The sequence below is a fragment of the Perognathus longimembris genome, chromosome 1, assembly GCF_023159225.1.
Source record: "Perognathus longimembris pacificus isolate PPM17 chromosome 1, ASM2315922v1, whole genome shotgun sequence".
NCBI lineage: Eukaryota > Metazoa > Chordata > Mammalia > Rodentia > Heteromyidae > Perognathus > Perognathus longimembris.
This window is the reverse complement of record NC_063161.1, coordinates 154025478-154036942: the sequence shown is the minus strand read 5'-3', so window position 1 is coordinate 154036942 and position 11465 is coordinate 154025478. Positions and strand designations below refer to the sequence as shown.

The window sequence follows — 11465 nt, the reverse complement described above, 5'->3', positions numbered from 1 at the left end:
TACACAGAAAATGGCCAGAAGTGGCACTGTGGCTCAAGTGGCAGATTGCTAGCCTTGAGCAAAAAGAAGCCAGGGACAGTGCTCAGGTCCTGAGTCCAAGGCCCAGGACTGGCCAAAAAAAAAAGTAAAAGTGAGGAGACAACCTTCAATAAACTGATGAATGAAATGTCCCAGCCCATAGTCATGAACTTCCATTCCAATCAGGTTGATAGAATATAAAGCTGGGTGTAGTAGTGTACACTTGTAATCACAGCACTCAGGAGACTGAGGCTGGAGGTTCTCAAGTTCAAGGCCAGTGTGGGCTACATATGAGATTGTGTCTCAACCAAGAAAAAAAATCCCTATTATACTGTGTCTGGGTGACTTGAATGGTGACAAAGTCACCCAGTGTCTGATTTTCTTAGATACAAGGCAAGGGTATGATATTAACTTCATAGGAAAGCCCTAGTAATTCTGAGCAGAGGAGTGACATCATCTAATTTCTGGCAAGTTTGAAAAGGGAAACTAGCAGCTATATTGGGAACATATCTGGGAACAAAAGTCAACATACAGAGGTGATTTAGGAAGTGACAGACATAGAAAATCAAGCCAGGAACATGCCAAGGAAAGGTGAGGGTTTTTTTTGTTTGTTTGGTTTTTTGTTTTTGCCAGTCCTGGGGCTTGAACTCAGGCCTGGGTACTGTCCCTAAGCTGCTTTTGCTCAAGGCTAGCACTCTACACTTGAGCCACAGCCCTACTTCTGGCCTTTTCTGTTTATGTGGTACTGAGGAATCGAACCCAGGGCTTCATGCTTGCTAGGCAAGCACTCTACCACTAAGCCACATTCCCAGCCCTCTGAAGGATATATTTTGAAGGCAGAAGCTGATAGGTTAGATGTGGCATGTAAAAGAAATGGAGGTCATAGATGACAAAGACATACAGTTGGGCTTGTAGCTCATTGGTAGAGTGTTTACCTAGCAATCCCAGCACCATAAAAATAAATATAGTTGGCTGGGCAATGATGGCTCATACCTGCTCAGGAGATTGAAATACTACGATTATGGTTGAAATCTAGCCCAGGCAGGAAAGTCTGTGAGACTCCTCTTATCTCCAGTTAACTAGTAAAAAGCCAGAAGTGGGGCTGTGGCTTAAGAGATAGAGTGTTAGCCTTGAACAACAAAAAAAGAGGGGGATAGTACTCAGGCCCTGAGTTCAAGCCCCAGGACTGGCATAAACAAAGCCTACTAGAACTGGAAAAGTAGACAGCAAAGACCCTGTTTAGCCTGTTTAAAACTAGTCCATGTCAAGAATGTCCTCTGTTCTTTTCCCCATGACCCTTCACCTCCTGAAGGCCTTCATCCCTGTGGTCTGGAGTAAGGCTCATGAACCCATGCAACAAGTATCCATGTGCTAGCCTAGAAACCATAATTAGGTGTTGCTGCTGTCAGGAAATTTCCAGGTTGGCTACAGAGATAGACACATAAACACATCATTTAATTCAGCATGTCTGGGGCTAAAAAGGATTGCACAGAGAGCTTGGGACACAAGAGGACGTTGCTGTCCTTATGAGAAATAGTCTCCGTAGAGGTGACACCAGACAACAGCAAGACAAGTAGAGCTTTAAGAGGTGACATCTTTTGGTGGTAATGGAGTAACATCAGAATAATGGTTAACAGCTGCTGGTCGGGGTGACATTGGAACTGCCCAAACAGTAAAGCCTAAACACCTTTGGGCTTTGATTAGTTGAAGTATCCATGCTACTCTCTGGATTGGCATTAGGTTCTGAGTGGCACAGGTGGGGACACTGAGACCTGAGGTGGTAGCAGCCACCTAGAGATGACAAGTTTATGTAGCTCAATTTTGGCCATTCAGCCATTTTTCATTCATTTGGGCAGGTGAATGTGTGCTACTCTGAATTAAGCATAGGTGTACCAGGGGTCGGGAGGATGAGAGGTGTGGCACTTGATTATGCTTCAGTTCTTGGGCTGAGAGCTTTACATGTATCTTCTCTAATTGTCCTAAGTGTCAAGAGAGGGGAAGGGATTTGCCTAGAGGTAGCTGGGGGTTCAAGCAGGTAATCCTAGCTACTCAGGAGACTGAAATCTGAGGATTGGTTCAAAGCCAGGGCAGGAACGCCAGAGAGTCATCTCCAATTAACCACCAGGAAACCGGAAGTGGTGCTGTGGCTCAGTGGTAGAGCACCAGCCCAAGTGCTCAGGGATAGGCACCCGAGCATCACAGGGCCAGAGTTCAAGCCCCACAGGAAGTGAAACCCTTTTTCAAAAATAACCATCTCACAAAGAGGCAGTTGGTGTGGCTCGGCCATAGAATGTCAATTTACCAATTGTGAGGCCTAGATCAACCCAAAGTAAGTCTAGGCCAAGCTGCCTCCACCAGAACGTTCTAGAATCCAACTCTGTCCTATCCCAACCCCTCTTTCCTATGGAGTGTGGTGTAATCCCAGCACAGGGGCATCTGGGACAGGGGGATGGCGTGTTTAAAGCCAGCACGTCCAGTCTAAAAACAACCTCCCACTTTTGTCAGATCCTGAGCTCTATTTACTCACAGCTAGCTCTTCTACCACCTTGAGCCACAGCGCAACTTAGGGCTTTCTGGTGGTTAATTGGAGATAAAGAGACTTTCCAGCCCAGGCTGGCTAGGAAAACACTCTGCCCTATTCCCCAGGCTCCAGGTACCTAGCTCAGCAACACCTAGTATCACCAGCCCCTAGCTCAGAACAGGCTGGGAAATCTGCTAAGCTGCCCGAATGAATGAAATACGCGAACAGACGACTGAATGGTCGAATTCAAGCTCTTCCTACGCCACACCCGACTGGCTGCTGCTCACTCCGGGCCTCAGTTTCCCTAAGGGTGAGGCCTAGAACCCAAGGCCAGTCTGTAAACCGAACGCCCGCTCCGAGTTAGAGGGAGGGCAGGACGTACCGCCGCTCTCCGGAAGGAGGGGGGCGGGGCCAGGATCCCTGGGCGCGACGCCATTGGCCGCGTGCGCCGCCACCCGGCAGTAGTTGCGGAGCTCAGTCCCGCCTCTTCCTCTTTCCCTTCGACCAGGCGGCCGCCGCGGTAGCGATTTGCAGTTATGGTGAGTGCGAGAGGATCCGGCGCCATCTGAGGGTCGCCGAGTCGCGGGAGCTGGGTGGGGGGCGCGGGCTGAGCCTGGGGGACCTCATCTGCCTGTCTCGTCGGTCTGTGGGGGGCCGCGCGGGATGACCTGGCCCCGGGTTCGAGCCGCCGAGAGGCGCGCACCGGGTTCCTGAGACTTCCCGTACGCTGAGTGGGGTGGCGGCCCTGTCGGGGAGCCAGCCGGGACGATGCCGGCCGCGGCGGCCGAGAGGCCTTGCGGGGTGACTGAACTCGCGCCTTTTCCGCGCAGGCTAAGATTAAAGCTCGGGATCTTCGCGGCAAGAAGAAGGAGGAGCTGCTGAAACAGCTGGACGACTTGAAGGTGGAGCTGTCCCAGCTGCGCGTTGCCAAAGTGACTGGTGGTGCGGCGTCCAAACTCTCCAAAATGTAAGCGATCCTGGTGGAGGGGTACGTGTGCCTGGGGCGGGAGGTGGGGGTGGCACTGCACACCTGACAGGGGCTGCTCAGGTACCTGCTTGTGCACCCCTGGCACACGAGGAGCTCAGTTCTTCCGGGTGCGAGTTCCACTTCTCTTTATCGTGGGTTTTTTGTTTTGTTATGTTTTTTTGTTTTTTTTCTTGCTGGCACCTAGGGCACATAACTTTCTTCTTAGCTTTCTTGCTCCACGCTGGCACCATGCCACATGAGGCTGCGAATGCAGGCTTTGAACTATAATCCTCAGATCTCAGTCTCCTGAGTGACAAGGATTAAAGATGGAGCCACCCATGGCAAGCATTTGCTCGCTTTTTGAAAACCAAGCAACCTTCATAATGGTCATTGGGCGGCTGAGTGAATAAGACTGGTCAGATTGGTACGGCTTAGTCTTTAGGGTCTTTGCTGCCAACCTAACCAAGGAGTCTCTAAGGGTTCGTTGGCAAGTGGCACAGGACACCTGCTATGCTGGCATGCGTGTTCTCCCCAATACCCTCACCTCCAGAATCCTTTCTCCTGTGTGAATATGGATGACTGGGGAGTGCTCTGCCCCATTGCTAGCCCCTCAGGACCCACCTTGGGAAGCTGTTCCTGCCCACCCTCACTAACGTCTCTGTTTTGTAGCCGAGTTGTCCGTAAATCCATCGCCCGTGTTCTCACAGTCATTAACCAGACTCAGAAAGAAAACCTCAGGAAATTCTACAAGGTAAGAGAGCTGTGGGGGTTGGCTTTATTTAGAAAGCAAATTCTGCCCTCTTAACTAGCCTCCTGCACTGGCAGATTGCCAGCCCGGGGTGTGTGTGTTGCTAGTCCTGGGCTTGAACTTGGGACTTAGGTGCCAGCCCGGTGTGTGTGTGTGTGTGTGTGTGTTCCTGGGCTTGAACTCGGGACTTGGGTGCTGTCCCATTTGAGCCTCAGCTCACTTCTGGCTTTTTGGTAGTTAATTGAAGATAAGTGTCTCATGGGTTTTGCTGCCTAGACTAGCTTCAAACCACAGTCCTCAGATCCCAGCCTCTTGTAGCTAGGGTTATAGGTGTGATCCGCCAGTGCCCAGCAAGACTTGTGTTTTAAATCCAGCTTTCTTAGCTGAGTGTGCTTGGACCATTGGGGTAGATGTGTGTCGTTTTGGGGTGTTGGAGATCAGACCCAAGGCATTGCACGTGCTAGATGAGCACTTTACCATTGAACTAATGTTTTGCTCAACGGGTGCCATTCTCACTTCAGGTGATAAAGTCTAAAGCTTTGGAGGTGAGGCTTCCAGAATCACCCACAGTCAGCTTGAGATCAGCTGGGTATTCTGGGAAATGTTCCCAGGTATCTGGACTCCTCAGCTTGGGATTTGGCCAAGCACTTTGTGAACTTGCTCTTAATGTCTGTGCTGTCAGGGTTCCAAGAGAAGCAGCAAGAGTCTGTTCACACACATTTTGAACACTTGCTTTACTGGTAGGAATTGGATCACATGGCTGAAGCCGACTAGAACTCAGGGCTCAGGTAGAAGACCTCCCCTCCCCCAAGCCAGCGATAGTGTGAGAGGGAACCAAAGGCCTTTTCTTTCTGCTGATTATCCATGGTAATCTCCCTTAATTGAAGTAATGAGGAGCTTTGCTTGCAAACTGCCTAAATTAGTGCCAAATGGGCCTACCAAAGCTATAATGTGGCTAGGCTGCTGCTACCTGGAAGGGAGTTTTCCTTAGGCTCCGAAGGGACCGTTGGGCAGCATGGCAGTCAAGGAGGTGGAACTTTCTGTGGTAGTAGAAATGTCCTGTGTCACACCAAAATTCTGTCTGTGTTAACCAGGGCTGTGGTGACTAGGGAACTAAAATTAATTTGGGTGGGACTAAGAGTTAAACCCAGGGCCTTGTGTGTGCCAGGCAAGCACTCGGCCATTGAGCTCTACCTTCAGCCTGGGAAGAACTAGGGGTTTGCTGTAAATCCTCTATGATGCTTGGAGTGCCCGGTGGCTGCTCTAAGTCTGATTTCACTGTGGCACCAGCACCCAAAACAAGGCCTTGTGCTTGGAGGTGGGGAGAGAAAGGCATGAGGCCATTAGGCCAGGGAGGGCTCTGCCCCTGTGTCTGTAAGGGCTTGCCGGCGCCTTCCTCTGCCAGTCTTGTGCAGTTTAGACTCAGAGAAGCAGTACAGGACCTCCTGTACTACATGGTATTGTGGCTTTGGCTTCCTGCTGGCCAGTAGGAGGAACCCAGATTTGAGGATGGTCCCCTGGATCTTGGGGAGTTTAGATAGTGAGCATGGGGCCACTTGACTTCCTACCCTCATTGGGGTCCCTCTGCTGAGTGACTCCATGTCACAAACCTCACTGCAGTTCAACCTCCCACCCCCCTCCAGCACCTCCTGGGGGTCCCTGGCCTCTCCAGAGCCCTCCCAGTGCGTCCTTGAACCCCACAGCTTCCCTTCCTCCAGTCCCTATCTTGGTGCTCACATTGACTCTACCGTCTGTGCCACAGGGCAAGAAGTACAAGCCCCTGGACCTGCGGCCTAAGAAGACTCGGGCCCTGCGCCGGCGGCTCACCAAGCATGAGGAGAAGCTGAAGACGAAGAAGCAGCAGCGGAAGGAGCGGCTGTACCCTCTGCGCAAGTACGCCGTCAAGGCCTAAGCGGCGCCACAACAATAAAATGAAAACCTGGCTGGTGTTGCTCTGTGCTTGCTGGAGGAGCAGGGTGTAGGGTGGGCCCCTGCCATTGGCCATGGGGGTCTCATGACACTCAGTTTCTTTGGGCCTATGGTATGGAGTTGTCCTGCCTGTGCGCCCATGGCAGGGCTGGGTAACTTGAGCAGTGGCCTTGTCACCTCCTAACAGCAGTTCCAGACACGAAGAGTTTCCCATCTGGGGTGAAGACACAGGAGTGGGCCACATCCAGGACTCCTTGCTAGAAGCAGCACCAAGCTCTGGGTTTTCAATTCCTAAACACCCCCCCCTCCCCAGGCCCCTTGTGGGGTCAGAGAGTCATAGCATTGGTCCCTACAGTACCGCCAGCATGGCCTTACCTTCAAGCTCTCAATGCACTTTCCTGTTTTGAGATCCCAGACTTTGACCTAAAAGTAAAAAGTGGGCAAGAGTGGGGAACACGGCCTTTGGGGGTAGCATGTAGTCTGTAGGGCTGAGAGAAGTTTGCTCAACTCTAATCAAATAGCAAGAAGCACAGCTGGGCTGGGTGCCCATGGCCAACAGTTAGGGATAGCTCCTAGGTACTGAGTTCAGGCCCTATGAAAAACAGAAGAAAATAGCTAGCTTGGGCACTGGTGGCTCACACCTGAAACCCTAGCTTCTCAGGACATGGGAGGGTCACAGTTTGAAGCCAGCCCCAGCAAGAAGGCTGGAAGGTAGCATTGCATTGTGGCTCAAGTGGTAGAGTGCTAGCCTTGAGCACAAAGCTCAGGGACAGTGCCCAGGCTCTGATTTCAAGCCCCCAAACTGGCAAAAAAAAAATGGCTGGCAGCATCACTTCAGTGGTGGAGGGAATGTGAAGCTTGAAGTTTAAAGCCCTGAAGTAGAGATGTGCGTGTGGTGCCACTAGTTGGGGATTGTGTGCCCCGCACTAGGCAGTACTTGGGTCTTGCCCACTTCTATCTAGTTGGAGCAAGGTAGGTGTGTGAGCGTGTGACGATTGGGCTGTGTGGTGTGAGGAAAGGCTTTCTCAGGAGGAAGGGCTGGGCTGGGGCGGCTGGGCTTACCGTGCGGCAGTAGCCAACACTGGCCAGCTGCAGCTGGTCAGGAGAGAAGGCCACACTCTTCACCCAGGTGGCATGGCCCTTCAAGCGGAGGAGCAGGCTGCTAGTTGCTGGCTTCCAGATGCAAATGCTCTTGTCCCAGGAGCCGGATGCCTGCAGGGACAGTTCCAAGTCTGGGTGCGGAGCTCCCAAATGGCCTGCACCCTTGAAAGTCGCGAGGCCAGCCAGGAAGCTTACCAGGAGACCAGAGGCCGAGTAGCTTAGACAGCTGATGTTGCCACTGTGACCCTCTAGCTCCTTGTGAGAGAAGGCTGGGGTCCCCACCCGCAGGTCCCAGATGCGTACGCTGGAGTCCCAGGAGCCGGTGGCCTGTTGGTGAGCCAGGCCATGAATGAGGTGCCCCCCTGGGGCTGCTGAGGCAGGGTGGGGTGCAGTTGGGCTCACCAAGCAGTCGGCACTGGGGGAGAAGTCACTGCTCTGGATGCAATCCCGATGTCCAGCCAAGAGGCGCAGAGTGCGGCCCGACTGAGAAGAGAACCGGGAGCCATGGGAGGCAGCGGTGGGGCCCTGGCCTACCTGCATGGGGGGGAGGGGCTTCCCCGCCTCAGCCCCGCCCCTCCACACCTGCACTTCCCAGAGCATCACCCGCTTGTCCCAGCCGCCCGATGCCAACTGCCTGGAGTCAGGGCTGAAGCTCAGCGTTTCCACACTCCGCTGGTGACCTGCAGCCCCCCGCCCGGGCAGGCATGTGTCACAACGCACCAAGTCCACCAAGAAGCCCGTCCTGGCCCGGTGCCCGCAGGCCTGCCTGGCCCAACTCACCCCGCAGCACCTGCACACACTTGGCTCTGGCCACGTCCCACAGACGGATGGTGCAGTCTTTGGAGGAGCTGGCAAAGAGATGGCCATCCGGGGAGAAGCAGCAGAACTTGACCGGGCCTGGAGTGGGGAAACAACTGCCCTCCCTCCTGTGCTTGCCCCCACCACTCTAGCTCATCACCTCCACCTCTCCCACAAACTCAGACTGGAAACCCAGCCCAATGTGCCCAAGGTCAATTCAGGCGGCTCCCAGAAACATCCCAAGAGCCTAGCCCAGGTTCCAATGAATCTGACCCCTCGGCCTGGCCCCAGCCTCTCCATGGCGTGCATTGGTTATCCTGCACAGACATTGCCTGTGTCTTGGTTTGTTTGTGGCATTCCCAGGACTTAAACTCTAGGTCTGAGTGCTATCCCTGAAGTTTTTGCTCAAGACTAGCAGTCTACCACCTGAGCCACGGCTCTACTCACCTTCTTGGTGCTTAATTGGGAATAAGAATCTCACAGAGGGGGCTAGGAATATGGCCTAGTGGCAAGAGTGCTTGCCTTGTATACATGAAGCCCTGGGTTCAATTCCCCAGCACCACATGTATAGAAAATGGCCAGAAGTGGTGCCATAGCTCAAGTGATAGAGTGCTAGCCTTGAGCAAAAAGAAGCCAGAGACAGTGCGCATGCCCTGAGTCCAAGCCCCAGGACTGGCAAAAAAAAATCTCACCAACTTTCTTGCCAGGGCTGATTTGAACCATGATCATCAAAGCTCAGCTTCCAGGATAGTTAGGATTACAGGCAGGAGCCACGAGCACCCAGTTCCCTGGTTTGGTTTGTTTTTTCCTCCCGCTGAGTTCATTGTGGGAACTAGGTACTGGGTTTGCACTGTCTTGTCCTACAGGTGAGCCACTGCTACCCCATTGTGTTAGGGAGGAGATGGTTCATGTGACAACAAATAGTGGCAGGTACAACATAGTAGCCCTTGAAGACATTAGGCCTAGGGAAATACACCGGTCACAGAAAGAGAAATACTATGTGACTGCACCTAGAGCAGTAGCCTTCATTGTACTTAGAACGGAGGGAAGCACAGTTTGTTTTTCTGTGGGTTTTTTTTGGGGGGGGGGTGCTTTGGTAGGTTGTGGGGCTTGAACTCAGGGCCTGGGCACTGTCCCTGAGCTCTTTTTGCTCAAGGCCAGCACTTTACCACTTTAGCCACAGTGCCATTTCTGGTTTTCTGATAGTTAATTAGAGATAAGAGTCTCACAGTGGCTAGGAATGTGGCTTAGCAGTAGAGTGCTTGCCTAGCATGCATGAAGCTCCGGGTTCAATTCCTTACTACCACATAAACAGAAAGCAGTGCTGTAGCTCAAGTGGTAGAGTGCTAGCCTTGCGCAAAAGAAGCCCAGGGACAGTGCTCCGTGTCCTGCCTCCACATGGGAGCTCACTGAACTGAGCTCTGCAGAATGGCAAACCAGGCCCTTGGGCCTCCATCTCGTAGTCACACTGCAGAGCCCCACCTGTGTGGTCAGCCACCTTCCACAACAGCTGCCTGCTCTGGGTCTCCCAGCCATAGACGCAGCCGTCGTCTGAGGCTGTGAGCAGGATCCGGTGGTCAGGGGAGAAGGCAGAACAGTTGACCTGGAAGCAGAGCACAGAAGTGGCCCCATTCTGGAGCAGGAGACACCTGTCCCCTCTGCTGTCACCCTATACTGTGAAGGCCCTCAACTGCCCAGAAGCCTGGGGTGGGAGGTTGGACTTCAAGCCCACTAAACCCCTACAACCCTGTAAACTTGAGCCCGGAGCTGGAACCCAGAAGCATCACAGCCCATTCTAGAGCCAAAGCTGAATGCTCTAAGCTCTGAGTCTATCATCTTCAGAGCCAGAGTCCAAGAACACAGGAGCCCTTGTAAGAACCAGAGATAAGAGTCCAGCCAGGCACCAGTGGCTCGTGCCTGTAATCCTAGCTACTCAGGAGGCTGAGATCTTGGTGTGGGGGGGGGGGGGGGAATCATGGGTCTAAGCCAGCCAGGGCAGGAACAACTGTGGGAACTTTTATCCCCAATTAACCACAGAAAACCAGAAGTGGAAATGTTCCAAGTGGTAGAGTGCTAACCTCCAGTGAAAAAGCTCAGGGATAGCACCCAGGTCCTGAGTTCAAGCCCCAGGACTGGCAGCAAAAATAAAGGAGATTATAGAGTTCATTATGGAGCTGGAGCCCAGAGAATGCATGCACGCACACAACACACACACACACACACACACACACACACACACACAGCCACTTAAAAGCCAGGATCCTAGCGGCTGGGCCCTCACCTCCCCACGGTGTTTGCCAAAGAACTTCACTCTCCCCACGGCCAGCATCCCTGAGGCCCAGCTCATTCTTCATGGGCGCCCTGCCCGGCGGGCTCCTTTTCCAGGTGGTCGTTGTCCCGCGGGCAGGGCCGGGCCTAGGACCCGGTGGCAGGGGAAGGAGGGGTAGGGGGTGGAGAGGGTAAAAATCTGTGTACACCCGTCTCCATGGCAACCAGGGCCGGGTGGCGCAGCCGCAGTGGGGTCTCCGGAAGCCAAGAGGAGGGAGGAGAGACAGCAACGCGTGCGTTTCAGCCCTGGGAAGGTGGAGAGAGGCGAAGGCCGCCCCGGCCGAGCATCTCGGGCCGCGGGACGAGATGGTGCGCAGAGCGGCCGCCAGGGGGCGCGCCGGGCCCAGCCACCGAGGCTCCAAGCCTGGTCCCCCACTTGGATGTCCCTCCCCTCTAACACCAGCTTAAAAACGAAATGAAGCCAATTCCCCCATCTGCACGGCCGGATTCCCCAGCTTGGCACCGCAGGACTGCAGGGTCGAGGGCCTGGCCCAAGGCAGGTGCCCGGAGGGAGGCGAGCGGAAAGCGCAGGGCCTGGGAAGAGGCGGCTACAGCCCGCGCTGGCTGCCCCTGCGGTGGGGCTGACGGAGGAAGATCAGGACCTTGCAAGTGAGGTCACCCTGAGACTAGGAGACACGGGGAGACCGGCCCTGTGTCTGGGGATGGCACCCAAGGGTCACCCCCTTGGACACTCAGCTTGGATACCAGGGTCCTGGCACAGACGTGGAGGTCCTTGACTCAGTGCGTCAGGGAAACTGAGGCCTCAGAAGGACCACCACACAGTCACCCAGCACCTCCATGGTGGAGCTGAAGCCAGCGCAGCCCAGCCCCAGCCTCAGCAGGACCAGTGTGGGGCCAGACCCCACCCCATCCCCGGAGAATTCCAGGCTCCCTGGGGCCAGGCGGGGCAGTTGGGCTTTGGGAGCTTCAAATTTGAGGGTTCCCAGCGGTGACTCACGCCCCTCCCCCTTCACCCCTTTGCCAGAAACTTCTCACGAGATCACTGTATTCCTGCTCTATTTTCGGCCCTAGACAGTCAGGCGGGCTAAGGGGGC

The 11465-nt window shown here is 54.1% G+C and overlaps 2 protein-coding genes across 2 annotated transcripts; one reads left to right on the top strand and one right to left on the bottom strand.

The window, feature by feature from the left end:
- The first annotated feature begins 2970 nt into the window (after window positions 1–2970).
- Window positions 2971–6195, top strand: Rpl35 (ribosomal protein L35). Its single transcript, XM_048342570.1, has 4 exons — window positions 2971–3078; window positions 3370–3506; window positions 4176–4257; window positions 6017–6195. Exons 1-4 carry the CDS (start codon window positions 3076–3078, stop codon window positions 6164–6166), a joined length of 372 nt encoding a protein of 123 aa, XP_048198527.1. The 5' UTR covers window positions 2971–3075; the 3' UTR covers window positions 6167–6195.
- A 134-nt stretch (window positions 6196–6329) lies between these two features.
- Window positions 6330–10470, bottom strand: Wdr38 (WD repeat domain 38). The gene is made up of 9 exons (XM_048342543.1): window positions 10364–10470; window positions 9565–9685; window positions 8065–8181; window positions 7867–7964; window positions 7687–7767; window positions 7480–7611; window positions 7246–7395; window positions 6559–6606; window positions 6330–6440 (listed from the first exon to the last, which is right to left on the bottom strand). The coding sequence occupies exons 1-9, from the start codon at window positions 10427–10429 to the stop codon at window positions 6357–6359; spliced, it is 897 nt and encodes a 298-aa protein (XP_048198500.1). The 5' UTR covers window positions 10430–10470; the 3' UTR covers window positions 6330–6356.
- Between the last annotated feature and the right edge of the window lie 995 nt (window positions 10471–11465).

Bases quoted from the DNA above. Each gene is read 5' to 3' on its own strand.
- Wdr38 (XM_048342543.1), bottom strand. From the start codon at position 10,429: ATGAGCTGGGCCTCAGGGATGCTGGCCGTGGGGAGAGTGAAGTTCTTT. The intron at 9,686-10,363 runs GTGAGGGCCCAG...CTCTGCTTCCAG, and splicing joins TTGGCAAACACCGTGGGGAG to GTCAACTGTTCTGCCTTCTC. The intron at 7,965-8,064 runs GTGAGTTGGGCC...GGGGGGCTGCAG, and splicing joins GTGTGTGCAGGTGCTGCGGG to GTCACCAGCGGAGTGTGGAA.
- Rpl35 (XM_048342570.1), top strand. The intron at 3,507-4,175 runs GTAAGCGATCCT...TCTGTTTTGTAG, and splicing joins GCGTCCAAACTCTCCAAAAT to CCGAGTTGTCCGTAAATCCA. The intron at 4,258-6,016 runs GTAAGAGAGCTG...TCTGTGCCACAG, and splicing joins ACCTCAGGAAATTCTACAAG to GGCAAGAAGTACAAGCCCCT.